Source organism: Mesocricetus auratus, unplaced genomic scaffold (genome assembly GCF_017639785.1).
Source record: "Mesocricetus auratus isolate SY011 unplaced genomic scaffold, BCM_Maur_2.0 Super-Scaffold_100676, whole genome shotgun sequence".
NCBI lineage: Eukaryota > Metazoa > Chordata > Mammalia > Rodentia > Cricetidae > Mesocricetus > Mesocricetus auratus.
Genome location: NW_024429266.1, coordinates 12,212,999 through 12,240,051, shown reverse-complemented (window position 1 = coordinate 12,240,051; position 27,053 = coordinate 12,212,999). Strand labels below are relative to the sequence as shown.

Sequence of the window (27,053 nt, the reverse complement as noted above, 5' to 3'; positions counted from 1 at the left end):
TTCTAAGAATTGGGACTTAAACTCTTGGTGATCCTATCTCTACCTCCTGGACAGCTGCGGTTACAGGAATGAGTCACCATTGGCTCAGGCTCCAGCAATCTGAAAGCTTGAAACCTGGTCAGGAGTCCCTGGGTTCCTAAAGCTCAGCAAGATCCAAACAAATAAGCCTAGAAAACAAAACAATGGGTTAAGGCTGCAAAGCATGGGCTGTTATGTAACACTAGATCTGAAGGCAAAAAAGAGGAGGCTTTAAAGTGATCAAAGCAACTCTTTATTTTCAACTAAAATTTTATTACAAAGCTTGCCAAACATCAAGTTAAAAACAACTTGCACCTGATACACTGGCACATTATCCTATCTCAGACTCTTCTCACTACCAGGCAAAGAGCCCAATGTCTTTCTTTTTACCCAAAATTCCCTTTAACGTTAAATTCAGCACATACGTGCCAATACCACTTTCTGATACCAGGAGAAAAGCAAAATAGAAAAACACCTACTTGAAGACCTTAGTACTGTAAAACAATAACAATTTCATAAAAACAGAGTCTAAAATTATAGAATGGAGAGTGTCAACTTCATAATCACATTAATATAAGCCACTTTAACATACACTCTAAACTGCAGAGCAGAATGAACACTTTGCATCTGGCTCATATATGATATGTGTAACCAAAACCCAAATGTACACACTATATAATTATATCCTTGTGTTTAAGAATCTGAGGACCATGTAGCTTTGAATATAAAAGTCTAGGGAATTTGCCACATGCCCTGATCCAGGACAGTTACTATGAAACTAATCAACTTCACTAGAATGCAATGGCTACAACCAGCTTATTATATCTATTAAACTGAGACAGAAAACAAAAGTTTAAACTAGCTCCTTAAAGTTGTTACAGGTAGAACTTCTTTCTAGAGAGTTCTGAAGATATAAATGATACAAAATAGTCTATGAGCTTAACAGTAGCAAAAACACTGTTGTTGAATTTTAAGTCAAAAATATATAAAAATAGTAGCCTGAAATGGCAATTTTTCTAACACCAATGTGTGTAAAAATGTTTAAATAGTGCTGTTATTCCAAAAATATACTTTTTTTTCTATTTGCGACAGTTTATAAAGGCAAACACACCTGCAAACTGAGGTAGCAAAGCCAAATTCACAAACTTTGGATAAAGAAAAATAACTTTCCTATGTTTTAATTTTAAATGAATTCTAATTGCTTTACACTTTTAAATTCACATTACTTTACAAAAACTTAATTTAAAATACTGAAAATGCTTTTGTTAAAAAAAACTACTTAGTTCCTGACGATTATCTCACATTCAAAAACTGTACAGAAAAATCACAAGTCACTATATATTACATAAAAGTAAGCTATGTATTTACATTTCCAAATGCACTTACTTTTAAAGGCTAAGGTCAAGCCACTGCTATAAATGGTCACCCTTAAACAGGGCCTGTAAGATATCTGCTTACTCTTCACATATACCACCAATACTGGGCTGGGGTTTGGTGGACATATATTTAGAGACAGAGTTTTCATTATGTCTCTTTAAGTACAGTGAAATATAGATGTGCTTTAAGGGTTTTCACTTAAGAAAAACCAAAAGGAAAAAAAATTGAAAATAAGACTTCAGATTTTTAGGGATTAAAACTTTCCTATTAGCAAGCAAATTCTACCACCTTGGTGTTTTCCCTCACATTAACTGCTATCCAACTACATTAACAGGTATACTATTTGGCTCTATGGTCCTGACTCAAAGAACAAACTTAAGAGCATGTTGTCAGTGCATCAACAGTTAGTCTGTCTGAACTTCTTCCTTGGCTTTGAGAGACACCTGACCTGCGGGTGGCACTGAGCTCAGGTCAGTAAACGTAGGGGAGTATGCGGTAGGGCACGCGTTGGCAGTACTTCTCCCAGGCCAGGCCATATTTCCTCTTACACTGGTGCTCATCACGGGCTTCTCGGTGGACAAGCAGCGCGGTGAAGTAGATGACATAGAAGTAAGGCAGGAGGTGGTTAAAGCCTGGAGGCGACAACAGCAGCCACTGAATGTTTTTATCTCCATTGCACAGCTCTTCCTCGTTTCCTCAAATGCCCAAAGAACTACTTTTCTGATTAAGGTATGCCTTAATCACAAACTAAATATTCCATACAGCCTTCTTATTCCTAATCCCCTCAGAAGCTAGACGGTAACTGGAGTCCGTATCAGGCAGGTGCCCTCACCCCACTACAGCAGCTAGACCTGCTCCAACCAATGACATAGAGAGATCAAATTAGCACTGAGATGCTTACCACATGGGAGGGACCATGCCAGCGCCATGATGAGGTCACCCAAGTAATTGGGATGTCGAACAAAGCCCCACCATCCAGAGACAAGCAGACTCTTACCCGTGGACGTATGAATGGTCTTTAAATCTACATCAAAACAAAAACCTCTCAATGAACTCTCAAAAATGGGCCATAGAAACCGACACGTATAAATAACAAATCAACAAATTTAAAGAAACCCTTACGTGCAAGCTTCGGATCAGTGGGATTCTTCCGGAATGCATTTTTCTGGGAGTTTGCACAACGGAAGATTACATAGCCACAAACTGGAATTTTAAAATATTTCCTGTTAGTAATTTATATGTAAATTGCTAACATCTAAAATCATCTGGAACTTGTTTCTGAACTCTAGACAATCTGATTTCTTGTAAACAATAAACATCCAAGCCCTGAATGCCAGTGAACTCTTCTGAAATCTCACTCATCATCCATCTTGAAAAACACAGCCAGCCAGCCATGCCCACAGAGACCAGGGTCTGACACAGCAACTGGAGCCATTGACTACAGGCTACTCTAGACACTTCCTCTTGGTAAAATACCAGCTGATCAGAAACCAGCGTCTGCCCTTCAGTGTGAACCCTCAGCCTGGTTAGGGTTATTCACATTTCCACAGGCCCTGATGCTGGCACTACTATACAATCTGAGTAACAAATCCCAATCTCCACTTGAGCTGCTCTGTGTCATACAGACTTCTGCTTAACTCACAGGTGACAGGCATAAGCAAACCAATGGAGAAACTACATCTTCACTTTAACCAGGTGCTTGGATTTCCTCTTCCATCAGACACTCGGTGTCCTAAAACTAGCTCTGTCTGAAGTTCAGTGCTGGTTTTCCATCTACCTCTAGTGTGAATGATCACCAAGGACTAAAGAAAAACCACCTGAGCTGAAACACAGTTGGGCCAGGTAGAACTTACAGCAGCCAACCTGGAGAACCTCTCTCTGTCCCGCCCACCCCTTAACTGTGCTGACTTGACTTCCTGCCTGTCTCCCATCCTGTACTAACCCACTGAGCCTCAGATGAAAGCCCACACCCTCCAGTAAGTACAAGATGACATTCCCCAGAGACTTGACTCCCTTTCCACTTCTTGTTCCTGCCACGTGTGGTCCTCAGTAGAATGCGTGAGCACCTCAGGCCACTTTAGCTGGTATTGTTTCTACAGTGGGACCCAAAGTTGTAAGACAAATTTCATTTTACAGATCTCTAGAAAATCTAGGCATGTGAAAGAGAATAGAAATTATTCTTAATGCAATTCAATTTATTTAGATTCGATTGCTTAAACTTAAAAGTAAAATGTTCTATTAAGAGTAGTACTAGTGGAGCCAGCAAGTCTTCCATTCTCTTTGAAAACTTCAGAATTTTCTCAGTACTTATCCATCATAAGTTATTTCAAACCTGTGATCAGACAACAACCGGAAAACAGTGGGCACAGTGCCTCGAACTGAACAGAGGCTAGCACTCACGTTTGAGAGCAATGATGACAGAAGCCAAGGGCCAGGACAAGTCATGGGGATGGCTGACCAGGTAAAAGGCCTGAAGGCTATAGGTGAATGGGACCCACACTAAGTCCCCAAAGGCCAGCATGAAGCCAAAACCATCGTGGATGATGTCCATGGTGGTCAGCAGCGCTTCCTAAAATGGGAAGAAATAAGAATCACCTGATGTTTACAGGATTTATGCAAAGTGCCGATTTGTAACCAAGTATGCTAGTGAAGGCAGGAGTTCAGTTGCTCTGGCTTAAGTCACCATGTCCCATCTCCCCGGCTTCTTCTCCTCAGTAACAGACCTCTAAGCCCCAAGCAGGCGCTTGCTCTTGCCCAGGGCCTCCCTGACCTCACCCTCCTGCAGCCTTAGGCCCTTCCCTGGACAGCCTTCCTGACCCTGCACCTGGCCAGTCCTGCTCAGATGCCAGCATTCGGCATTCCAGAAAGCTGTTGGTCACTCTACTTGCCTACATATGCTCTCCACTGCATTGTGAGCAAAGTGTGTTTGTAGAAAAACAGTACAACTACCAACCAAATCTGGATCATCTGAACTCTCCGATGTATGGTCCACAGAAGCAGCAAGCTGGCTGGCAACATGGTAAACCAATGGTGTCACGCTCATGCACACTCAAGAGTTTGTCAACAAGAGCACATGGTTGACCAGGTATCGCTAGACCAAGATGCCTGAAGGTCAGACTCATGAGCACATCTCTGAGTGCCTGAAACTCTGGTACCTGTCTTGGAGTAGGACAACTAACTATCGGAGTGCTATCGAGAAACTAGTTCTAGGTTAAAGAAAGAAGTAGTACTCCAGGGGCATCCAATCCAGATCATCATGGAATAAAGTCAGAGGTCACAAATCTAGGCCCTAAGGCTCATATCCTGGATGTCAGAAGGATGCTTCCATATAGCATCTCTAGGGGCATAGCCTCTGATATGAGGATCCAAGACAAGATAAAGGTGACTGGGGAGCACAAGGAACAGGACAAATAACTACTGTGACCAAAGTCAGAATGAAGGGGAGTTGTCAGTGAGAGGAGCAAGTGTCATGAAGCCTGGGACAAGACCCTAAGCCCTGCTCGTGCTCTAGGGGCCTCAGTCACAGGGCAGACTCCAAATAATGTGCAGCTGCACAGGCGTTCTCCGCTTCATAAAGTAGCAGATCCGCATGCAAAATTTCCCATCTATTGCTGATTTACAAGCAGCTGCCAGGTACTGAGGAAATTAAAGTCACTCCCTTCTTAAAAATCTAGTTGAGACACTGAAGACAGACAGATACTCCCCTCCCCAACTCCAAGCCTCCTGTTGATATCACCTTAAGCAGCTGGGGAGAATGCTAGAAAGTGTATGCTGTGTATGCATGAAGGCCCAAATTCAATCCCCAGAATGACACTTTAAAAATGAGGCATTGAGCACTTGTAATCTCAGCACAGGGAAGTCCTGGAGCCTGCTGCTCAGTCAGGCCAGCGAGACACCTCATTTTAAAAAACAGAGTCCAAAGAGTGACACTGAGGTTATCCTCTGGCCCTTACATGTATATGTAACACATACACCCATGCAGCAGTACCTATGTGCATGCACACACACACACACACACACACACACACACACACACACACACGAGTCTTTAAGATGCTAACAGGAGTCGCTTCTAAATAGAGCTGTTGACGCACCTACCAGAGTTCATGTGCAGACCCCTTGAGGCACAACATCATGACCAACACAAACCAGCAGCAGCTCTTTCAGCCTCACTCTGGATGTAAGCAGCTCAAGCCCCGCTGAGGAAACTCTGCTCTTAAAACTATCCCATGCAGGCACAGAGTGCACTCCTGTAACCCCACCTGAGAGGCTGAGACAGGAAGGTCACAAGTTCAGCCAGCACTACTAGGACCTCAAAAAACAAAAACAAAAAGAATTTTTTAAAAAAATTTACCTCATTCCAGAGGGCATCCACCACATACAAGAGCTGGAAACTGTTAACCAAGACCATCGCCAAAGACGGGGTACCACGTCCCTGTACTTTCATTTCAGCCAAAAGCATCACCAAGTTCACCACCACCTGGAAAAAGAGGAAGACGATGGTCTCCAATGCGCTCCCGGGGACAAGCATAGCTGAGAAGGCCAGTGTACACCACCCCATGGCCACCAGGAAACAAGACACCTCAACCCTGACGCGTCACTCCTGCACTACTCTTGCCGACACATGAAGCCTCACTCTCATCATGACAACAGTGGAAAAACCAAATTAAAGGACGGCCACAATGACTGATCAGGTTGGACGGCGGTGGCCCACGCCTTAAATTCCAGCACTTGGGAGGCAGAGGCAGGTAGATCTCTGAAGAGTTCGAGGGCAGTGAGTGTGGTTTACACAGGGTTCCAGGACAGTCAGGGCTAAACAGAGAAACCAAACAATGAAAAAAAGAGTAACTGATCAGTACCATCACAACAGTAAGGCAGTCATGAGAGACTAAGCAACCAGCACAGACTAGAGGAGATGAGGGGACCAAGAAGAAAGAATGGTGCTGTTGTAAACTAATAATGGAACCCTGTAAGGGTTACAGTTCTCCTTACTAACACTGTCCTTGATGGGCCAGGCACTAATGCAGGAGCCCAGCTCAAGAACACGGGATTTCATCCACTGAGTGACATCCCTTTTTGGACAGGTATGGCCAAAGGTCATTTATGATCCTTCATCCCTAGATAGCAGTGCCTAAAAGCAGAGCAAGTTCCCACAGTGCAGTGAGATGTCCGAGCACAGGAATGAGACATCAACTCTCAGTGCAACTTTACAAGTCTGGACTAACTCTCCATTTCATCACTTTGCTACTGAGACAAAATTTAAATAATGTGAACTGCACAACTCTTAATTGTTCATCTCAACAGTGCTGACTATGAAAGGATCAGAAGATCATCAAATATGATAGGGCTTTAATACTTGCTACCTGGTATTTTCTGACTTCGTTTTTTTAATTTGAGATTTAATTTGTATCCATCTATTTGAATATAATATACATGCAATGACATAACAAAAAAGAATACAGGGGATTCTTGGCTCTACTTCTGCAATTCTCCAAGTCTAAAACTGGGTCATAATAAGGTTTTACTGAAAGGGGAAGGGAAATAGTAAATTTTACATCATTCCATCTACATTATCACTTTCCTAGGTATATGTAATAAAAATGAAAAAAAATTGGTGTTTAGTAATCTATAACAAAGTATCTTAAACCTGTTAGAAAATATTTTGTGTTAAGATAGAATTATGGAAAGCTACAATTTCTTTACAATTTCCCAAATTAACTTCTAGGTACAAAATAGTCATACCACTGGAATTTAAACAAAGCAAACAAAAATAAAAGACATACCCATCCAATCAATCCAGGACGCAATTCACAAAAGTATTTGAGGTCAAAAGCACCAATCCGAGGGTTTAATTCACGGCCAATGAAGAAATCGTAGACAACATTTCCTGGAAGGGAAAAGTCTTTAAATCCAGCTGCTCCCCATCACCAGGTCCAATCTGCTCCCTGGAGAGACTTCAGAGGGAGAAGCAGCAAAGGATAGGACTTGGGAGACTCCTCCTGAGGGCTCCTGTGACTAGATATCTCTAAGAAACGGAGGGTGGCTTTGATTGGTTTTGTTTGTTTTTTGGTTTGTCACAGGGTCTCTCTGTAACAGTCCTGGCTGTCGTGGAACACACTTTCTAGACCAGGCTGGCCTTGAACTTACAGAGATCTGCCTGCCTCTGCGGATCAAAGGTATGCGCTGACACCACCTGGCTGTTTTTTTTTTTTTAAACTAGAAACTTTTTTTTGAGACAAGGTCTCACTATGTAGCCCTGGCTGGCCTGGCACTCTTTACTTAGATCAGCTGGCCTCAAACTCAGAGAAATTCTCCTGCCTCTGCCTACCAAGTGCTTGGACTAAAGGTGTATACTATCACATCCAGTCCATGGGAAACGTAAAAAAAATCTTAGGTCAAAACCAAACAACTTTCACCCTGGTTTTATTTTTTGCTTTTTTAAAGGGATTTACTACTTGGCAAAGACAGACAGACAGACAGACAGACAGACAGACAGGACAAATAAAAAAATCTGCTGTGAAAGGTTTTTAGTCCTCTGATAACTAAGAATTAATGAGAACTAAATAGAAAGGAGAAAAAACTTTTAAATTTTGCCTTCAATTTTTTTCTTCACTTGTTTTATTTCTTATGTCTCTTCATTATTTCCCATAATTAAACTAGGAATAATAACAACAATATATTTAAGGGTAGCCAAGGCTCTAGACACACACATGCAACACATGATATAACTGCTCACCAGAACTGGCAGGTGACAGCTCATCCCTAGGGGCCTTCAAAGAGCGAGCATAGAGATAAACACTCAAGACCACTGAAAAAACAGTGGCTGCAAGTGCAAACTGAAGGAAGTGACTGTACACATAACACAGCTCTATGCCCCAGAAGAGACATGTCCCCACGATGGCGGATGTCAGGACAAAAGCAAAGAAACCTAAAAGAGAAACAGAGAATTAACATCATCCTGGGGCTCACGTTTGTTTTTGTTGAAAAGAAAAAAAAAAAAAAAATCACACTAGGTTGCCCAAACTAACCTTGAATTCCTGAGCTCAAAACACACGCCCACACACCTTAGCCTTCCCGGCACAAGTCAATACAGTGTTTTTATGTTTAAATCTTAATTTCATTATCCAGATTATAGTCAGTAATATACAATGTCCTTAAGGTGCAATCTTCAATGTAAATACCACAGTTCTTGCACTATCTTTGAAAATGCTAACATTCTTTTGTATCTACTATTAAAGGACAGCTAAGAGGGTATAGAAATTACTATAAAATCGAAAAGACTCTCAAAATGCACTACACCACCCTCAGAGTCCAAAGTCAGATAACTAGCTCCCGACGGAGACTGGCAAAAGCCTAATGCCACTACCTAATAGAATGATCTTATTATTAATATTTATGTTATTTATGTTGCCATTCACTAGTCAGTAAAGATATAAAGATTTGAGTCATATTCTGCCAACTAGAAAATGGATATTAAGATACTCAACCTTCACAACAGAGTCCACAACAAACCCTGAAAAGACCAAGTATGACCGCTCATATTTGTAATCCTGGCACATGGACACTCTCGTGCATAGGCAGAGTGAAACCCCCAAGAGGATCCACAAGCCAGTATACTGGTGCTGGTCAGGAGGGGGGGAGGAGAGAGAAGGAGGGAGGGAGGGGGAGGGAGAGGGAGAGAGAGAGAGAGAGAGAGAGAGAGAGAAAGAGAGAGAGAGAGAGACAGAGAGAGAGAGACAGAGAGAGAGAGAGACAGAGAGACAGAGAGACAGAGAGAGAGAGAGAGAGAGAGAGAGAGAGAGAGAGAGAGAGAGAGAGAGAGAGAGAGAGAGAGAGAGAGAGAGAGAAATGTGTGGTGGTCAGAGCAGTTTTGTCTTTTGATTAAATAAATCTTGCAAAAGCTGAAGTGCTGAGGTGTGTTCCAGATGAAGGCATCAAATTATATTTTTAAAACTCAAATACAGAAAAGCCAAGGTCATTAATGAGAAGATTTCAAGCTTTGGTAAATTAAGAGGGTCATCACAAATTTGTTATCTAAACTCATGTTTTCCACATATCAAGTTTACTCCAAGGAATAACTTTTAACCCTCATAAATTTATGAAGTGGTCAACACAGTTGTTTTTTCATTCTATAGTCTATGCAAAATAATTACTCAAAATTTCTTAGTAATTTTCTTAGTGGTGAAATCCCATAAAAAGAAATAAAATATCAGAAGTGAAAATAAACAGGAGGCAAGTGCCCCGGTTCGGTGATTGGCTCTCGCCAGATCACACCCTCAAGCCCCAGACACCAAGAGCAAAAGACTCAAGAGTAAAATGTAAACAACCCAAATCTGCCCAGACACAGACAGCAAGAGACAGGTCACGTCAAAGACCCTGAGACAGGTTCCACCAGCAAGGAGCTGAGCAAAAACAAAAAGCTGGCCAGCACCAGCAAACAGTCTATGGTCTGGCACAGAGCTGGCTAGGATAGCTTGTAACTTGACACTTAAAGGCAGGCAGCCCTGAAAACACTTCTGTTTCCCTTCTAGAATCCTACAGAATGAATTCAGGTAAGTGATAGGCAAGCCAGTAAACAAGTACCATCCAAAATTACAAAAGAAAGCCAAACATTAAAATTTATTCAGACCATTTCTCTTTTACTATGGTTCAACTTAGGAAGTTTCCACTGTAGCATACACAGTAAAAAAAGCAAAATACATTCAGAGCCACCCTCACATTTGGATCCAGGCTAGCAACACATCATACAATGCCCTCCCCTGGTGCTGAGCAGTACGGTGTACTGCATGATCAGAAAGGTGATCAGCAGATGCTCTACCGTGGTCTGCGCTGCTAGGCTAGGACACTGGCAGGCCAGCTGCAGAAAGCACATCTGCAACTTAAGGTACAGCCAAGATGAGATGGACTTACATGGAGGTAAGCAGTCCTAAACTGAGGAGCATTTGTCAGAAAATTCTTAAAGAAAACAAAGTCACTCTACCTAATCTAGTAAAATGGAAAATCATTTAAAGAAAACTACCACACAGATTTCTTAAAATCACATTAGTGGCACTTTATCAAAGTCTTCAGAGGGTAAAGTTGTACTGAGCCCCTAGCACATGTGCTGACCATGGAGATGCCTAGACCAAAGGGTCAACATCTGTCTGCTAGGCAAACTCCAACTCAACATGAATGCACCGGTGAGTGTCCACATCATCTTCCTAGTGTTGAGTATATAGTAAATACAACCTAGCCCACAACTACATCCTACCAGGAAAAACCCAGAAAACAGGAAAGACACTGATGTGGGAAGGCATAACTGTCGGCCTCAAAGCTTCTCCTTGCTTTTTCAATTAACAGTGAATTTCTGCACCCTTCCTTACAACTTCCTCTTAATTAAGAAGCAGTAATAATCACAGCTTTGTGGTGTAAAACGCATAGGTAAAGATGCAGCTTTCAGGCAAAGGGTTGACGAAAGAAGTGGACACAAATTCAAGAGAGCCCAGAAGCCAGTCAGCTGGGATCAAGCACTCAAGGACAGGAATGACTGGAAGCGGGGGTTTCCAGAGTCCCAGGAATGCTCAGGATGGTAAAAATCCTGGAAAAATATTTTGAATGAATGATGATACATACTATTTCTTTCGTTGTTGTTGGGTTTTTGTTTTTGTTTTTTTTTCTGTTTTTTAAGATGGGGTTTCTCTGTGCAAAAGTCCTAGCTGTGCTAGAACTCACTTTGTAGACCAAACTGGTCTTTTTTTTTTTTTCTTTCCCATGACAGGGTTTCACTGGTTAGCTCTGACTCTCCTGGAACTCGATTTTGTAGACTAGCTGACCTTGAACTCACAGAGATGCATCTGCCTCAAATGTTGGGATTAAAGGCATGTGCTACCCACCGCCTTTAATTTTCTTAATCCCACCACTCCAGAGGCAGAGGCAGGCAGATCTCTGAGTTCAAGGCCAGCCTGGTCTACAAGAGCTAGTTCTAGGACAGCCTCCAAAGCCACAGAGAAACCCTGTCTCCAAAAACTAAAAAAAAAAAAAAAAAAAAAGAAAAGAAAAAGAAACAAGCAAACAAAAAGAACGAACCGGAAAATGAAGCACGCTAGAGCCATCACTCTGTGGTTAAAAGTATGTGCCGGGCACTGGAGAGGGGGCTCAGCAGTTAAGAGCACACTCTGCTCTTGCAGAGGACCCAGGTTCAGTTCCCAGCACCATACAGTAGCTGACAGCTGCCTGTGACTCCAGGTCAGGAGTTCAACACTTCTAACCTCCAACCGCTCCACACGGCACATGTGGAGGTTTCAATAAGTATGACCCCACAGACTTGTATGTTTAAATACTTGGCCAATATGGAGTGGCACTATGAGGAGGTGTGGCCTTGTTGGAGGAAGTGTGCCACTGTGGGGAGGTACCATGCTCACGATACGCCCAGTGTAGGACACAGATCACTTCCTGTTGCCTTCAGATCAAGATGTAGACCTCTCAGCTACCTCTCCAGCACCATGTCTGCCTTGCCTCTCACCATGATAACAAACTAAACCTCTGAAATGTTTCCCTTTGTAAGAGTTGCCATGGTCATGGTGTCTTCACAGCAACAGAAACCCTGACTAAAACAACACTCAGGCCCTCACACACATGTGTGCATGCAAAAATAAGTATTTAATTAAAAAATAAAGAGAGCAATGGCTGCTCTTTTCAACCTAGGAAACCACACTGGTTTTCTAGCACCTTCATGGCTGCACAAAATGGTTAGTAACTCCAGTTTCAGGGGATCTAACACCCTCTTCTACTCCAGTGGGCACCAGGCACAAATGTGGTATACATACATACATTCACACATGCAGGCAAACACTCATACCTCATACACAATAAAAACCTTAAAAAGGAAATCAAACTAACCAGACTAGTGGCACACAATGGTTAGTCTGTACCAAAAGTGAATGCCAGGCTAGCCTGTGTGACATCTGGGACCCCATCACAAATAAAGTACAAGGGAAGAGAGCTAGAAACTAGCAGTAACTATTTGGTTCACACAGCATTTTTCATATTAGCTGTGAATGAGTTAATTTAGTCACAAGTTCTTCAAACTACTAAAAGATAACCTGCTTTTTAACATCCCAGTGAATCAACACCAACAGTTTAAAAACTATAAAAGTTAGTCATTGAGTATTTAAGGAAATCACCATTTAGTCTGTACTTGAGTCTTCTTCCATCAACAAGAGGTGTTCCTTCTACAACCTTAAAGGAAAAAAATTATTAAATTTTAACTTAAAAATTAAAGCACATTATCATCTTTCTTACATAGTATACATATACAAGTATTCGATCTCTTCAAACTCTTGAATTTCATTATACCCAAGAAAGTAATTATCTCACAGTAGGAATACAGTAGTATATAATGGCAATCCCTTAATAAAACAACCCCATGGTCAGGCATTGACCTTAAACATTTGTAGCTAGTAATTTCTCAGTGCGAAGTACTACCATCATAAGCACCCTTACCAAACCATCCCATGCACAGTACAAGATTCAGTGTGCTCAAAACTCTCGACTGGCTTCCCATCACTGACAAACCCGTCTCATATTTGTGAGGTTCTCTTAAAAATAAACAAAAACAATAAAAAACATTGCACAGAGAAATTAACAAGACCCATAGACTCTACGACTCAGTGAGTGTCCATAGTCATTCAGAAGGAAAGCTGTGGAACTTCATGTTATGCACTACCTATCCTCAAACCCAGAAAAATCCATGCCAGGATTGGAACCAGAAAACAATTAGCTTCATATCCTCTTTCATAACTGTGTCCACCACCTGCATTTGGTCCTTCCTCTTCTACTTTATTTAAAGGGGGGGGGGAAGCTGCAGGAAATGATGAGCTTAGAATGTATGAGGGTTGTGAAGTCACACAACCCTCAAAATGCTCTCTCTCTCTCATACAAGGGATCTAGCCATAATGTGTACACATGTAAACAATAGTTTACCATGAAGAGCAAAGGTTCTTTTCAATGGGGTAGTGTGCTGCCAACACCATGTATACACTGACTTGTTCCAATGTTTACACATGCTCCCCTACTATGCTGAGTGGTCCTCTCCAGCAAATGACTGTGATCATGCTTCCCAATCGAGAACCACCATGGCAGACCCACTGCAGTGACGCCTTAGGAGGGTGAAAATGCTGCCTGAGTAAACGGGCATCCACACACACCCTCAAGTAGCTACTCCAAAATGAGATGTTCACTTTACACTGCCCAACACTAAGACAGTAGCATCTGCCAGCATCTGTTCATTTGCTGTGGAAGGGGAGCCCAGGATAGAAATGTAAAACCTGATCACAGGACTGGCAAAACCCCAAGTGATCCTTCTCAACTATAGGTGTCTTCTCGGGCCTCAGTCTGATAATACAGATAGAGGGTTTCTCAGTCTCCAGGCTGCCTGACACTCACCCATTATCTACCCACCTATCATCTATCAATATCACTTTGGCTTGTGTGTATGTAGCCACCAAAACGAATTTTCCAAATAAATGTTACCTGGCTTAGATAAGCCTCACAACAAACTAATCTGAATCTGAACATCGCTCTAGAGTAAGAATGACTGTGGATCCAGCATCACAGAAGCCCTGGAGAGCCAGTTCCAGGGAGACTCCACAGCTCCAAGTCCAGAGCTCCACCCTCCTAAGAGAACTCCCAGCTGGCGAAGCTGCAGTCTCCTAGGAAGGAGGTCTGAAAAAGTATGTACTGTTTGGGCCGCTGCCGTTCTTTGGACGTATCTCAAGGAAAGGCACACAACTGAAGGACTCCTCAGCAGCAGGAGGGAGGGCAGATAGTGCACGAGTCTGAAAAGGGCTCGTGTTCTCGCCACATGTCTGAAGACCAAAATGGAAACAAACTCTAATCTGTATTTGGTTTCTTTTTTTAAATCCATGGAGCTTAAAAGACAATGATTTAAGATGTTGTACCTGAAGTGAACACACCGAGGAGGTGTTCTTTTGCCCAGCTGCCTCTACCAAGAGCCAGGCTGCCATCAAATAGCTAGCTTACTCTTCCCTATTTGGACTGTTTGGATTGGAGCTTGTGATAGAAATTCTGAATGTCAACCTGACAAGATCAAAAATCACCTTGGAACAAACCTCTAGGCACAGTCATGAGGAAGTTTTCATGGGCTGGGCTCCCAGAATGAAGACAGGAGAGGAGCGGAAACAACGGCTCAGCAACTGAGAACACGAGCTGCTCTTGCAGAGCCCAGGCAGTGAGTGGTTCCCAGCACCAACATGGTGGCTCACAACCATCTGACTCCAGGCCTAGGGGATCTGATGCTGGCTTCTAGCCTCGGAGAGTACTTACACACATGGTGCACATATGTACATGCAGGCAAAACACCCCACACACAAAGTGATAAAATGACTTTAGAAGAGGCAGAGGGAAGAAAGCTGAGTGTCATTACTCATCCTCCCTCTGCTTCACGACTTGGATGCAATGACCAGCCACCTCATGTCGTTTCTCTGCTGTTATGGATGTCACCCTCAAACCATGATCCAAAGTAAACCTGTTCTTTTCTTTTGTCAGGCATCTTACTGAAAATGCAAGAAAAATAAACACAGGAAACTAGACAAAATATCTAAATCATTTTTAAAGTTATGCTTTATAAGTGAAGAGTTACAGGGCACAGAAGTAATGGCTCCAGTGTATGACTGACAGCTTCTAACTTTGAAACTGCTATAAATGTAACTAATAGTAAAGAAATCAGACAAGTTTCACAATACCATGCCCCTTCAGCAAAACCTTGCCTTCACCCAGGATGGCCTTTAATCCCAGCACTGGGAGGCAGAGACAGATATCTGTGAGTACAAAGCCAGCCTGGTCTACCTCATGAGTTCCAAGTTGGCCAAGACTACACGGCAAGGACCGTATCTCAAAAGAAAATAAATAAATAAATTACTAACACTAAAACCTTACCTTCCCAATTGGCAAAAGGTAAAAGAGAGCTTGAATGAAAAACCAGAGGAGGTAGATGCCACACACTCTGGCTTCCCACAGTTCACCCAAAGCTGGCAGGGGAGGAGGGAAACTCAGCAGGCTGGGGTCATTCTGCCGGCACTGCAGCAGCAGCAGGAAGAGGCAGGCAGGCAGGCCGAGCATGATGAGGGAGGCACCTGCAAACAACCAGTCCAGTCAAACTCAGTCAGTTTGTTTAGTCTTTTAAGCCATGTGGGTTGCTCATTTATTTATATTTATATATTTTTATATTTAGGGCAACACTAGGTCAGCTAGTAATTGAAACCAATCTATAAGGTATCATCAAATCCTCATTCATCTAGGGACTGAAGAGAGGGCTCAGTAGTTAAAAGCACTTGCTCTCAGAGGACTGGAATTCAGTTTCCAATACCCACTGAGGCTCACAAACATCTGTGACTTGATATTCTCTTGTGACCTCCCTGGGCACCAGGCATACATTTGGTGCACATAACAACCACGTAGGTAAACATTCACACATATAAAATGAAATAAATAAATATTAAAAAACAGAAGCAAAACTCTCCCTATGTTAGGCTGAGGAAATGGTTCAGCAGGTAAGGGCATTTGCCACAAAAGCCTGAAAAATCCCAGGATTTACATGTGGGAGGAGAGGATGAACACTGACTCTTTATGAACACTACAGCGTTAGCGCTCGCGCACTCTCTCTGCCTCTGTTACTCTCTCTGTCTCTCTTTCTCCCCTCCCTTTCATCTCTCCCCTCCCTCCCACAGCACACAAAATATTAATAAAATGTAATAACTTTATAAACTCTGTCTCTGTCACCTCTAATGGGCATACAACCTTGGGTAAATGATGAAAACATGAATTCACCTCAGAGACCTGACTCTGAGACATTCAACTTCAGTCTCCCAAAGAGCAAGTGCTAAGAGCTGGACACCAAACAATGGCCAGTCTACTGTTTGTGAGGAGAGGAAACGGAATCTTGTTACACAGTCTCCACTGGCCTTGAACTTACTGTGTAACTCAAACTGTCCTTGAACTCTATAGACCCTCTTTCCTCGGCCTCTCAGTGCTAGGATACAGGCAGTAGCCACTATACTCAAGCCTGAAAACGAGCCCTGAAACCTTACTAGACTTCACATCCATAAATTCCTAACCTGTAACGTACTGTCACACTTATACACATGTATAGTTTGGGGCAATGCTGGACACGGTCTGTGACAGAGCAACTAGCAGGGCAGGAAACCAAGCAGACTGTGGGCTTCCCATGCTCACTCACCCACAGGCTGGCTCTGTACACTTGTTGAGCAGCTCATTCACCCTGCCTAGCAGGCTGGGGAGGGCGGCGGGATGCCTCATCTGCAGCTTGCTCCTGCTACGAATGGAAGCCAGGCCCTGCCTTCTGCACCCGTCACTATCGGAGCTCTCGGTCCCTACAGAACCACCACGCCCTTCCTGCACCTTCCCCAAGGCAAGCTCGCTTCACTACCCCCTTACAATTCCATCCTCAAGATCTAATAGACAGCCACATCAGCGTCCTTCTCTGCAAAGGCCAAAGCTCAGACCTTCACACCCTGCTCCTTCTCTGCAAAGTCCCCATCCTCTTCCTGCTGCAGAAACCTTCCCTGTGCATGTGAGAGCAACTCTGGGCCCTTCCACCTCCCTGATGGAGTTAACACCTACCAGGTACTCCTCCAAACTCCAAGTCCTTCCTCTGCGGAGTGGTCACTTGAAAGGTTTCCAAAGGTGCAGGTCCTTTGGGAACAAGCTTTTGTTCCTTCGACTCTATTTCTTTGACTTTGACCTCTTCTCTTCTTGGACGAAGGCTGTACTGAGTGGCTATGTAACTGTCTTCTGGTGACAAAATGACTCTTTCCTAGTTTGAAGAAAAAAGTATTAACTATCTGAGGCTACAACTAATGCAAATGCTGCTAACTCAGCATCTCTACACAGCTGTGAACGTACAAGAATAAATTTGTTAGAGCACATGCAGTCGTAAGGAGAGCATGAACCAATACAACAATTCCAGAGTGAGTGTGAAAGGCAAAGAAAGAAATGCCCCAGATGAAGAGAGCACTTTGATACCTGCTTGTTTTTACGAGATACGTCATTCTTCTCCATGTGTTCGGGCTCCCCATTGTATACATTGATGCTGTTTCCAAATGGCTTCTAAAGGGGGTGCAAAAGCATCATAATCAGAACTGTTACTGACTAAAAGGATCACAAAGATAACAAGTTACTACTGGAAATGAAGCAGAGACAAACTAAGCCAATAGACAACTCAACTAGGCTTCCCTGGTTGTCCAAGGTCAGCTGTTACAGTGTAGGCTGCTCTAGTATTTAGATAAAGAGCCTCACAATGTGACCAGCCAAACTTAAACTCACTGCGTAGCTTGGGCTAGCCTCAAACTTGTGGCAGTCCTCCAGCCTCACCCTCCTGCCTGAGTACTGGGATTACAGTTGTGTAACACCATACCAGGTTTTGGAACAAACTTTTACATCTTTCAAACACTCTCATACTAAATGTTTCAATAATTTCACTGTCAATTATTGTAACAGTTCTATGGAAGGCAGGTAAGTCAAAATTGGCAAATTCATTCGTAAGCTAGAAAAAAAAATGAGGCAAAAACATTCAGTGACCCTAAAACAGTCAGCAACAGGTACTAGAATTTCATGCTACCTGATATTTACCCTTGAGTTTTTTCTTCCTACATATCCCTGGACTCAGCCTCAATTTCTTACCAAAAAAAGTAGAAGTGATTTAGTTTGCAAGAGAGTGTTAAGATAATGGTTGCAATAGTCTCTTCACTCCTCTGTAAACTGTTAACAAACTAAAGCATTACTGAGCCAAGAAGAAAACACAAGACACCTTTGGCAAATTTCTCTCTCCAAAAATATTTATATTATGATTCATAACAGTAGCAAAATTACAGTTTACGAAGTGGCAGCAAAATAATTTTATGGCTGGAGACTACAACATGAGGAGCTGTGTTAAAGGGTCACAGCATTAGGAAAGTTGAGAGCCACTGCTCTAAAATATTCATCCGCCAAGTGTGGTAGTGGAGCTCACCCTATGATCTCAGTACTGAGCAAACCGAGGCAGGATCGTATCAAGTTCATGGCCAGCCTGGGCTACCCTGTCTTGGAAAAAGGAAAAAAAAAAAAAAACTTAAAACACAGAACAAAAACAAAAACCCTCACTGAGCTGCCACACATGCACCGTGAAAGTCAGTCCACTGAAAACACCATTTTCACTTTTAAAAGCAAAAGTGATCTGGCATAAGGAGGGAGAGCCTCTCCATAGCATAGTTTTCTCATCATTTCATGGCCTATAAGATATGCCTGTGTCAATGTAAACATCTTTTAAAGACCACATACAAACAGCACTCCTAGTGACATTACTCTAGCTGCAATGCCTGCCTTCATGCCCAATGATCTGAGTTTGATCCCTGTAACTCGGATAAGGGTTGCAGGAGAGAACTACACAAAGTTGTCCTCTAGCTCTACACGTGTGCCCAAACACACACTACACATATACACACATGTACACACTAAAAATAAAAAATTAAAAGTATAAAAACACTTACTCAAAAGAACTGTTTCTTTTTCTAACACTGCTAGTCCCTTGGATTTGTTATCTCAATAACAAAATTGCGAATGATCTGAATAAGCATTATATAAAGGGAGCCATGACAGTTACAGACGAGACAAGTACCAATACAAGCGGGGTCAATTTAACTTGCAAGATCTCCCTCCGTGTTTCCTTTTCCTTAACGTCGGGCTGGTGGGAAGCAGAGGCAGATCTTCTGGGGCCTTTTGGTGCCCTGCCAGGGGATCGGGAGCGTGACCTTGAGCGGCTGCCACGGCGTCTTGAAGGAGAGCTGGAAGTTGAGCCACCTTTCCTTTGCTTAAAGGATTTTAAAGGCTAGAAAGGAAGAAACAACAGATGTTTTCAGAACACTAGCATCCAGTGGGGGAGCTAAGATAGAAAAAGGTCAGTAAGGGCCACTATCTGCTGCCACCATTCATCCTAAACATAAAGGGACTCACAGGGTCTGAGAACCAGAGGGAATCGCTGCAATGATTCCAGCTCCTAGGAAAAAAGCAAACAGTGCTTCCCCTCCTCCACTAGCTTGGAAGGTATTCCCTGGAATCAGTGTCTATTCCACTAGCTGTATATATTCCCAGTAACACAAGACTCCTAAATGATAATGACTAAAACGGACATGTTAGACATGATAATTAGCATGCAACCAATTTTTCAAAAAGTAAGCAGCCCTATGGAGTTTCTCTGAAACCCTTGGCTCAGCTGCACTCTGCTCTGATCACTGCAACCACTCCTTCCTCGTTTCTAGGGATATAGACTTCAGAAAGGCAAACCCTGGGCCCTGTTCAGATGCTATTTTGTGTATGTGACCCTCAGCTAAGGATGGCATCAAGGTATCTTAAATGAGTGCTAATAGCATCAAAAGAGAAGTCACATGCCACACGGCCTGGAGCCGCCCTGCCTCTAATCTACAGAAACCCTATGAGCCATGAAGCCTAAAACATTTCCTAGAGCACATGGGGTGTGATACACTAATAGTCAATAACTATTAGTTACTGACAGGCCACAAGGTACAAAACTGCCAACATTCTTTTTTTGAGACAGGGTTCTTTGTGTAGTCTTGGCTGTCCTGGAACTCATTCTGTAGACCAAGCTGGCCTTAAACTCAGAGATCCGCCTGCCTCTGCCTCCTAAGTACAAGGATTAAAGGAGTGTACCAGCCCCACTCAGATCCAAAACTGCAAAGTTCTCAGTAGACAAAGCATTTTGACTAAGTAATTTCATGCCTGTAGAATACAACTAAAATTCTGCAGCTTTAAAATATTTTCCTACAAATTAATTTTTATGGGGCTGGAGAGATGGCTCAGAGGTTAAGAACACTGACTGCTCTTCGAGAGGTTCCGCATTCAATTCCCAGCTACCACATGGTGGCTCACAACCATCCACAATGAGATCTGGTGACCTCTTCTGGCATGCAGACATACATGCCAGAACACTGTATATATAATAAATACATCTTTTAAAAAATTAATTTTTATGGATTTTATGTAAGTATTTGTATGCCACGGGTCATTATCTTAAAATCCAGACCCTCAACAGATAGGCTGGGTAGGGGAGGCTGTGAGCTGGCATCAAACCTAGAAAATGTCACTTTGATTAAATCACCAGTGTTGGGAAAGAAACTCAAGCCCTGCCAAGAGATAGTGGTACACACCTTTAATCTCAGCACTGGGGAGGCAGAGACAGTCAGAGCTCTGAGTTAGGGTCAGCCTGATCTACAAAGCAAGTTCCAAGACAGTCAAGACTATACAATGAGACCCTGCTGTCTTGAAAAAAAAAAACCACAGAAAAGAAACTCACGTCCTGTACATGGCTATTGAGAACAAATCCCCCAGTCTGCCTCCTGTGGACCCCTCCGCTGTCCCCAGCCATCCACCTCTCTGGAACCTGACTGTGTCTGCATCATCCATGGGCCTTTGGAATGCTGCCCTCCCTACACCTGCTTTCCCATTGGTCCTAGAGCTCAACTCAAGGAAACAGTGCAAAAACATCCCTAAGCCGGGGCCTGTCCCACCCTGTCAAACAGCACTCACAGCAAACACCTCCCAGGAGAGATCAGCCCCGACTGTATGAGCTTGTTGGGATCTGCACCCACACCCCACTCACACATTCCCTGCGCCAAGCGCAGGCAGCACGAGCCCCAGAGCTCCAAAGCCAGGGGCCCCTGTATGCCTGCAGCCGCCCACCCTGGTGCAAGCTGAGGTACACCCACCTTGACGTCGCTTTCCTTCAGCTCCAGTTCAGTTCCATCTTTGTATTTCACGGTGTACAGCTGGGATCTGCTGTCATAGCTGAGGACTTCTACTTCATAATAAAGGGAGCTCCCAGGCCATCGACCTCTGACCACTTCACCCTCGGCAAACTTCCTACTTGGCATTTTCTAAGATTAGTCTGAACAATTTTGAAGAAAAAAAAATCCAGTCAATATTTACTACTTATTTTTTTGAACCAGGTTGTTTCCTTAACACAACTTTCTGGATCAAGCTGAAAACTGGTCAAGCTTTCAGGATCAGGAAGCCTCCAAGGAAGGTGTGCACAGCTCTTTATTTTATAGATGACGAAACTTGAGCTTAAGCCAGGCATTGGTGGCGCACACTTTTAATCCCAGCACTCGGGAGGCAGAGGCAGGCGGATCTCTGTGAGTTCGAGACCAGCTTGGTCTACAGAGTGAGTTCCAGGACAGTCTCCAAAACAATAGAGAAACCCTGTCTCGGAAAAAAAAAAAACAAAAAAACTTGAGCTTAATGTTTTGTCAAAGTTCACTAATATAGGTGAGGGAATAGCAGGACAAATACAGATTATTCTTTGAGTCATTTTACTTCATTTGAAATCACTCTGTATGTGATATCAGCCTCTGAGGTACATGAAGTGGTTCTGAGAACTAACTTTGACAACATAATAGTCATCAAATCCATATTACTCAAAAAGCTGCTGACCTGCACATCTCAAAAAATGAAACTCAGAGCACATCTCAAAAAAGGATACTTTTTTGGGGGGGGAGGGGTCAAGACAGGGTTTCTCTGCAGCTTTGGAGGCTGTCCTGGAACTCACTCTGTAGACCAGGATGGCTTCCAACTCACAGAGATCCACCTGCCTCTGCCTCCCAAGTGCTGGGGATTAAAGACGTGCATGCACCACCACTGCCCAGCAATGATACATTTTTATTTGTAAATTTTTGTCATCTTTAAAAAGCTTTAAAATGCATTGAATTATATTTTCAACAAGTTACCTTACGGAAAAATAATAAACCGTGAGACAAACCAAAAAAGTTAAAAATGTATAGTTAGCATTACTATAACCTACCGGCAGAAAGGACTTCAAATCCATAATGAGCAACATATTTGAGGTTTACTTCAGAAAGTCTGCATTCAAATCCCAAGTCCATACCGAGTAACTCTGCCAACCACCCACCCACCTAGGCCAGCATGCACCTGGCCTTCATCCAAGTTTGCCTTACAAGCCTACAACTGACACTACTCCAGTTGTAACATCCTTTTCCACTTTCAAAATATGGCCCATGAAGCCTTATATACACTTCAAAAACTACAATCTTCAAGAAGTGTCATTTCCATGAGGCAGAATGATGGCTGTGCTTCTAGCTCTGAGGTAGTGATGTTTCTCCTCTCTGACTAGCAGATACAGAGTCACAGGATAAAACCAGTGTCTCTGGCCAATGCCCTTGATTGATGAAGCAAGCAGCAAACAGAAGACAGGTTCAGCTAGATGTCACCAGCTAAGCAATTCCCCAGGTACCCACAAGCGCAGAAAGACACTCCTGCCAACAGCTGGCTTATCAACCCAACAGCAACACATAAGGACTCTTGCAGACTGTGGAATTAAGGAGAAAGTTGCATTATCTACCACTCCCAAGAAAGTCTTTCTAAATACATTTCTTAACCGTTAATCACCTGAGAAAAAAAAACTTCACAAGCTTTGTTTGTTCAGCCAGACAACAGATGAAAGTAAACACAGGTGCTTATGTGGTGATTAGAGGCACACTAGAGACTGCCTCAGTCTCCCTCACATGTGCGATAGCATCTCTGGGGTAATGAATGTGTTTGGACTTGGAAGGGGAAAGAGCCCAGAAGCTGTGGGAATGAGACTGGACTGGCAAAAGAACACCTGAGGGCCCTTGGGAAACAGGGGCAGTGCCTGCTTCTGCACAAGGAGGAGGGGCTCGAAAAAGGAAGGTGACAACACCAAGCTTTGCTGATTTCGACACTTAGGGCCAAACCTCCCTGGACAAAGAGGAAGGAAATACACTGGGCTTCCTTCTCTGGTGCCCCCTCTTCCTTCCCAGGCCGCCCCCAAATCAACCAATTACTAGCATTAGAGTCTCCTACACTGGTCATCCAAAGTTTGAGAAAGCCACAACGTCTTTCTATATGAAGATGTCACTCCGATCTCAACAACACTTCAAAAACCCGGAATATGAGCACAGTTTTCAAAAATGTGTCTATAATGTCAAAGCGTCTGAAATCTGATGGGGGGGTAATTAAGAACGAGACTTGGCTTTAATCCCAACATCCCAACATTCAGGAGGTGGAAGCAGAGGCAGCCGCAGCATCTCTGGGAGTTGAAGATCTGCCTAGTGTACAGGGTGCTCCAGGACAGCCAAGACTACAAAGAGATCTTGTCTCAAAACAAAACAAAACAAAAACAAAAACAAACAAACCGGAGGAGGAGGAGGAGGAGGAGGAGGAGGAGGAGGAGGAGGAGGAGGGTCAGAAGAACTGAGACCTGATAATGAAGAACCACCTAGCCTTACGAGAAAGGATGGAACTAACAACACGGTGTGCACGCCACTTTGCACAAGATCCACACAAAGTCAGTGAAAGCTATGTGACAGCATCCCAAAAACTGCATGCACAGCGGGAGACGATTGTACAAAATAGGCCAAGGGGGCTCCAGACACTTGTGTGTGTCCTTATGCACCCGAGTAACAAGTGAAGATAGGCAGACAGGCTTCCCTTAAAGCAGTGTTTCAGCCAAATCAGCACAGAAAGTACAGCAGAAATACAGCGATCCACAGACATCTTTCTGTCACGCCAGATTCTTGCTACTTGGGTGTCATTTGCCCCTGGACTTCTCACACATTATATATCACTATGCATCTGCGTGACAGAATTCTTTCTGCTACTTTGCTCACGAGAGTTACAAGGGTCTTTAATCGTTTCGCCACTTTTCAAGATTCATTTAATGCGGCAGAAAAAGAAAGCTCAAATGGTGTCTGACAGCTTCCCTTTAACACCTGAGCCAGTACAGGCCGGCTGGGCGTTTGCAAGCAAGATCTACGCCCCCGCAGAGCCATCAAGAGTGGCCTTTCCCCTTAATACCCAAAGGTACATCTATCTTCTAGTCCTACGCACCCGTTTCTCCTCCCCAGGCAACAACGCTCAGAAACTAAACCGAACTTTTCGTCGCCCTCTCTGGTTCAGGCGCCCCATCCCGCGCTTTCTCTCCAGCCCCAGAACTACACGCGCTTGTTTGTGCACCCGGGCTCCGGCCCTCGCACAGGAGGTGAGTGACACACAAGCGGGCGCAACGGCAGGGTGACTCGCGGCCAGCCCGTCGTCACCTGAAGCGCCCCGGAGCAGGTGCTCGACACCGAGTGCGCACTAAGTGGCCCCCGAAGCCGGCTGTCACCGCGCGGAAGCACCCACGAGGCCTGGAAAGGCGGGACGGCGCTTCGGGAGTCGCGGCTTCGCCTCGGGGAGGCAGTTAGCTCCTCCCCGTAGGCCGCCCGCCCTCCGAGGGCCGGGACGCCCCGACAAGCACAGCCCCGGCCGTCTGGAGTTCTCAACGCGCGCGACCGAAGGGGGTTGGGGGGGTGGGGAGTCCGCAATTCGAAACCCGCGCTCTGCTTCCGGCCCGCGCCGCCCCGGCCCCGCCAGCCTCCCGGGGGACCCCAGTCTCCACACGCGGCGGGGACCCGCGCCGGCGCTCACCTGGCCGCGCTCCGGCGGGGAACGCAACTCCAGCCACTCCGGGACAGTCTCCCAGCAGCCCGCGGCGGTTCCGCGCGCGACACTCTCGGCCGCGCTCTCGCGCCCCCGAGGTCCCGCCCCCGGCGAGGCCTCCCCGGGCTCCCATTGGTCCTTCAACCTTTTGAATCATCGCCGGCGCTGGCGATTGGCCGGGCCCCGTGGCGCGTCCGGTGCGCCCGCTCCTGAGCGTCCGGCGTCGCCGCCCGGCTTATCTCGGCCGCCCAGGCTCCGCGTCGCGCTCCGTCCCACGCCCTCCCGTGGAGTGCCCCAGGCCCGCGGTGGCTGCGGGCCGGGAACGGCGGTCTGGGAGGACGACGAAGCTCACCCGAGCGCCGAGCGGAAGCGTCCGGTGCTGTCACTCCGCGCTCGGTCCGTGTGTGACCCCAGCAGCGAGGGGACCGCGCTGGCTGCTCCGCCCGGTCCGAATGGAAATGGAGCCCGCGCTCACCGCGTCCTGCCTTGACCCGACTCCAGCAGACCCAGGCCCGAGTCCCAGACTTTCCCCCTCGCTCCCTGCCGTAGTCACTACGGGATGTCTGTTTCCTTCCTCTCGGGTTGAGAATCCAGAGCAGTTCCTTACAGCCCCCGGCGGGCTCGCAGCGCTGCGTTTTTAAAGGTGTTTCTGGCAGGCCTTATTACAGACATCCGAGCGGATTCCCGCCTCGGAAGCACTGCGGGTTCGGACGTAGGCTGGCCAGGCCCCTCCGTGCGCAGCCTAGCTTCAGGTGCGCAGGGCCGGCGTCCTCTCAGTCACAAACAAGCGGCGCTTCCTCAGAGCCCTTCCTGAAAACAAGTGCTCGAGTTGTCACCATGGCCTTCGGGTTTGCCCTGGGTGGAAATCCGCCCCACAGATGTTTGCATTGCACTTAGTCGGAAAAACTTTTAAGCGAGGATCTTGGTAAATCCCTAAAGCCTCGACTCTTAAAATGAATCCTATTTAGAGTTCTGCAGCGAATGATAGAGAAAGGAAAACACTATGCAGGGGAAGTGGGGGAGGGAGGCTTAAAATAAATGCTATTGCTAATACCAAAGACATTTTTCATTCTAAACGTTTTTACCCCGACCCAAGATTTTGTTGGGTTTCCTCTACAGCACGTTCCCCGTAAAAGCATTTTAACTTACAAAATAAAAGATTGAGGGAAACTCCGAACTGTAAACATTGGTTTATACTCCAAACTGTGGACAGCTCCTTCAAAAGGAAAGGTTGTAAATGAGGCTGAGGAGCCAGCTCAGACAACAGTGCCTAGCAAGAGTTTCTACCTTCAGAGCCGCAGCAGCCTGCCTCTGCCACCAAAGCAGTTGCGTCATCACCTCTCGCCCCTGCCTCTGCCACCAAAGCAGTTGCGTCATCACCTCTCGCCAGGTGCCTTTACACCGTCAGTTAGGCGACTTGTGCACCCTGTAAAGGTGCCCGCCAGGCCCAGCTCGCCCTCTGCATTGTCTCTTGTCGCTCTTGTCTCTCCATTCCTCTCTTGCTTCTCTTCTCCCTCTTGTGTGTCTGCCTCTCTCGCCCCAATAAATAAACCGCTCGCACTAACTCTGGCTCTTTTGCTTAGTGGCTTACTTTGGCAGGGTTTCGAGGAAAGGTACCCACTATCGCCTTTCTTTTCATTTAGCCTTTCAATGTGAGCAGTTCAGACCCTCAGCACCCAAATTAAAATGAGAGGCAGGTGCTGTCAGCCAGCTATAACCCAGTGCTGGGACAGATGTGGCTGGGGACAAATAGATCCCCCTGGACTCGGTCTGTGAGAGCTAGGATCTGTGAGATACCCAGTCTCAAAGAGCAAGGGGAGGAGCAGTGGGGGAAGAAAAGTGACATTAGTCTTGTGACACACACACACAAGCTATACACAGTTAAGACTGCAAATGAATTTAACATCATGCTTTATATCCACTAAAGACATTCGTGTGTGCACAGGCAAGGGTGGGTGGGTACTGCAGAACTCATCCCTGCTTTTTCTTTTTCTTTCTTTCTTTTTTTTTTTTTTTTTGAGACAGGGTTTCTCTGTGGCTTAGGAGGCTGTCCTGGAACTCACTCTGTAGTCCAGGTTGGCCTCAAACTCAGAGATCCACCTGTCTCTGCTTCCTGAGTGCTGGGATTATTGTTT

General features: G+C 44.9%; 1 protein-coding gene across 3 annotated transcripts; it reads right to left on the bottom strand.

Moving 5' to 3' along the window:
• Positions 1–248: 248 nt before the first annotated feature.
• Lbr (lamin B receptor) lies at positions 249–26,203 on the bottom strand. Of its 3 annotated transcripts, none has more exons than XM_021231858.2 (14): positions 26,068–26,203; positions 21,171–21,349; positions 19,067–19,276; positions 17,437–17,520; positions 17,035–17,227; positions 15,331–15,527; positions 12,558–12,612; positions 8,132–8,323; positions 7,179–7,282; positions 5,750–5,875; positions 3,796–3,964; positions 2,518–2,598; positions 2,297–2,419; positions 249–2,027 (listed from the first exon to the last, which is right to left on the bottom strand). In XM_021231858.2, exons 2-14 carry the CDS (start codon positions 21,333–21,335, stop codon positions 1,867–1,869), a joined length of 1,860 nt encoding a protein of 619 aa, XP_021087517.1. In that variant the 5' UTR covers positions 21,336–21,349; positions 26,068–26,203; the 3' UTR covers positions 249–1,866. The 3 variants fall into 3 exon arrangements, with proteins under 3 accessions (XP_021087517.1, XP_005078184.1, XP_040593613.1); XM_005078127.4 differs by lacking the exon at positions 26,068–26,203 and adding an exon at positions 24,907–25,047; XM_040737679.1 differs by lacking the exon at positions 26,068–26,203 and adding an exon at positions 24,537–24,748.
• Positions 26,204–27,053: the final 850 nt, after the last annotated feature.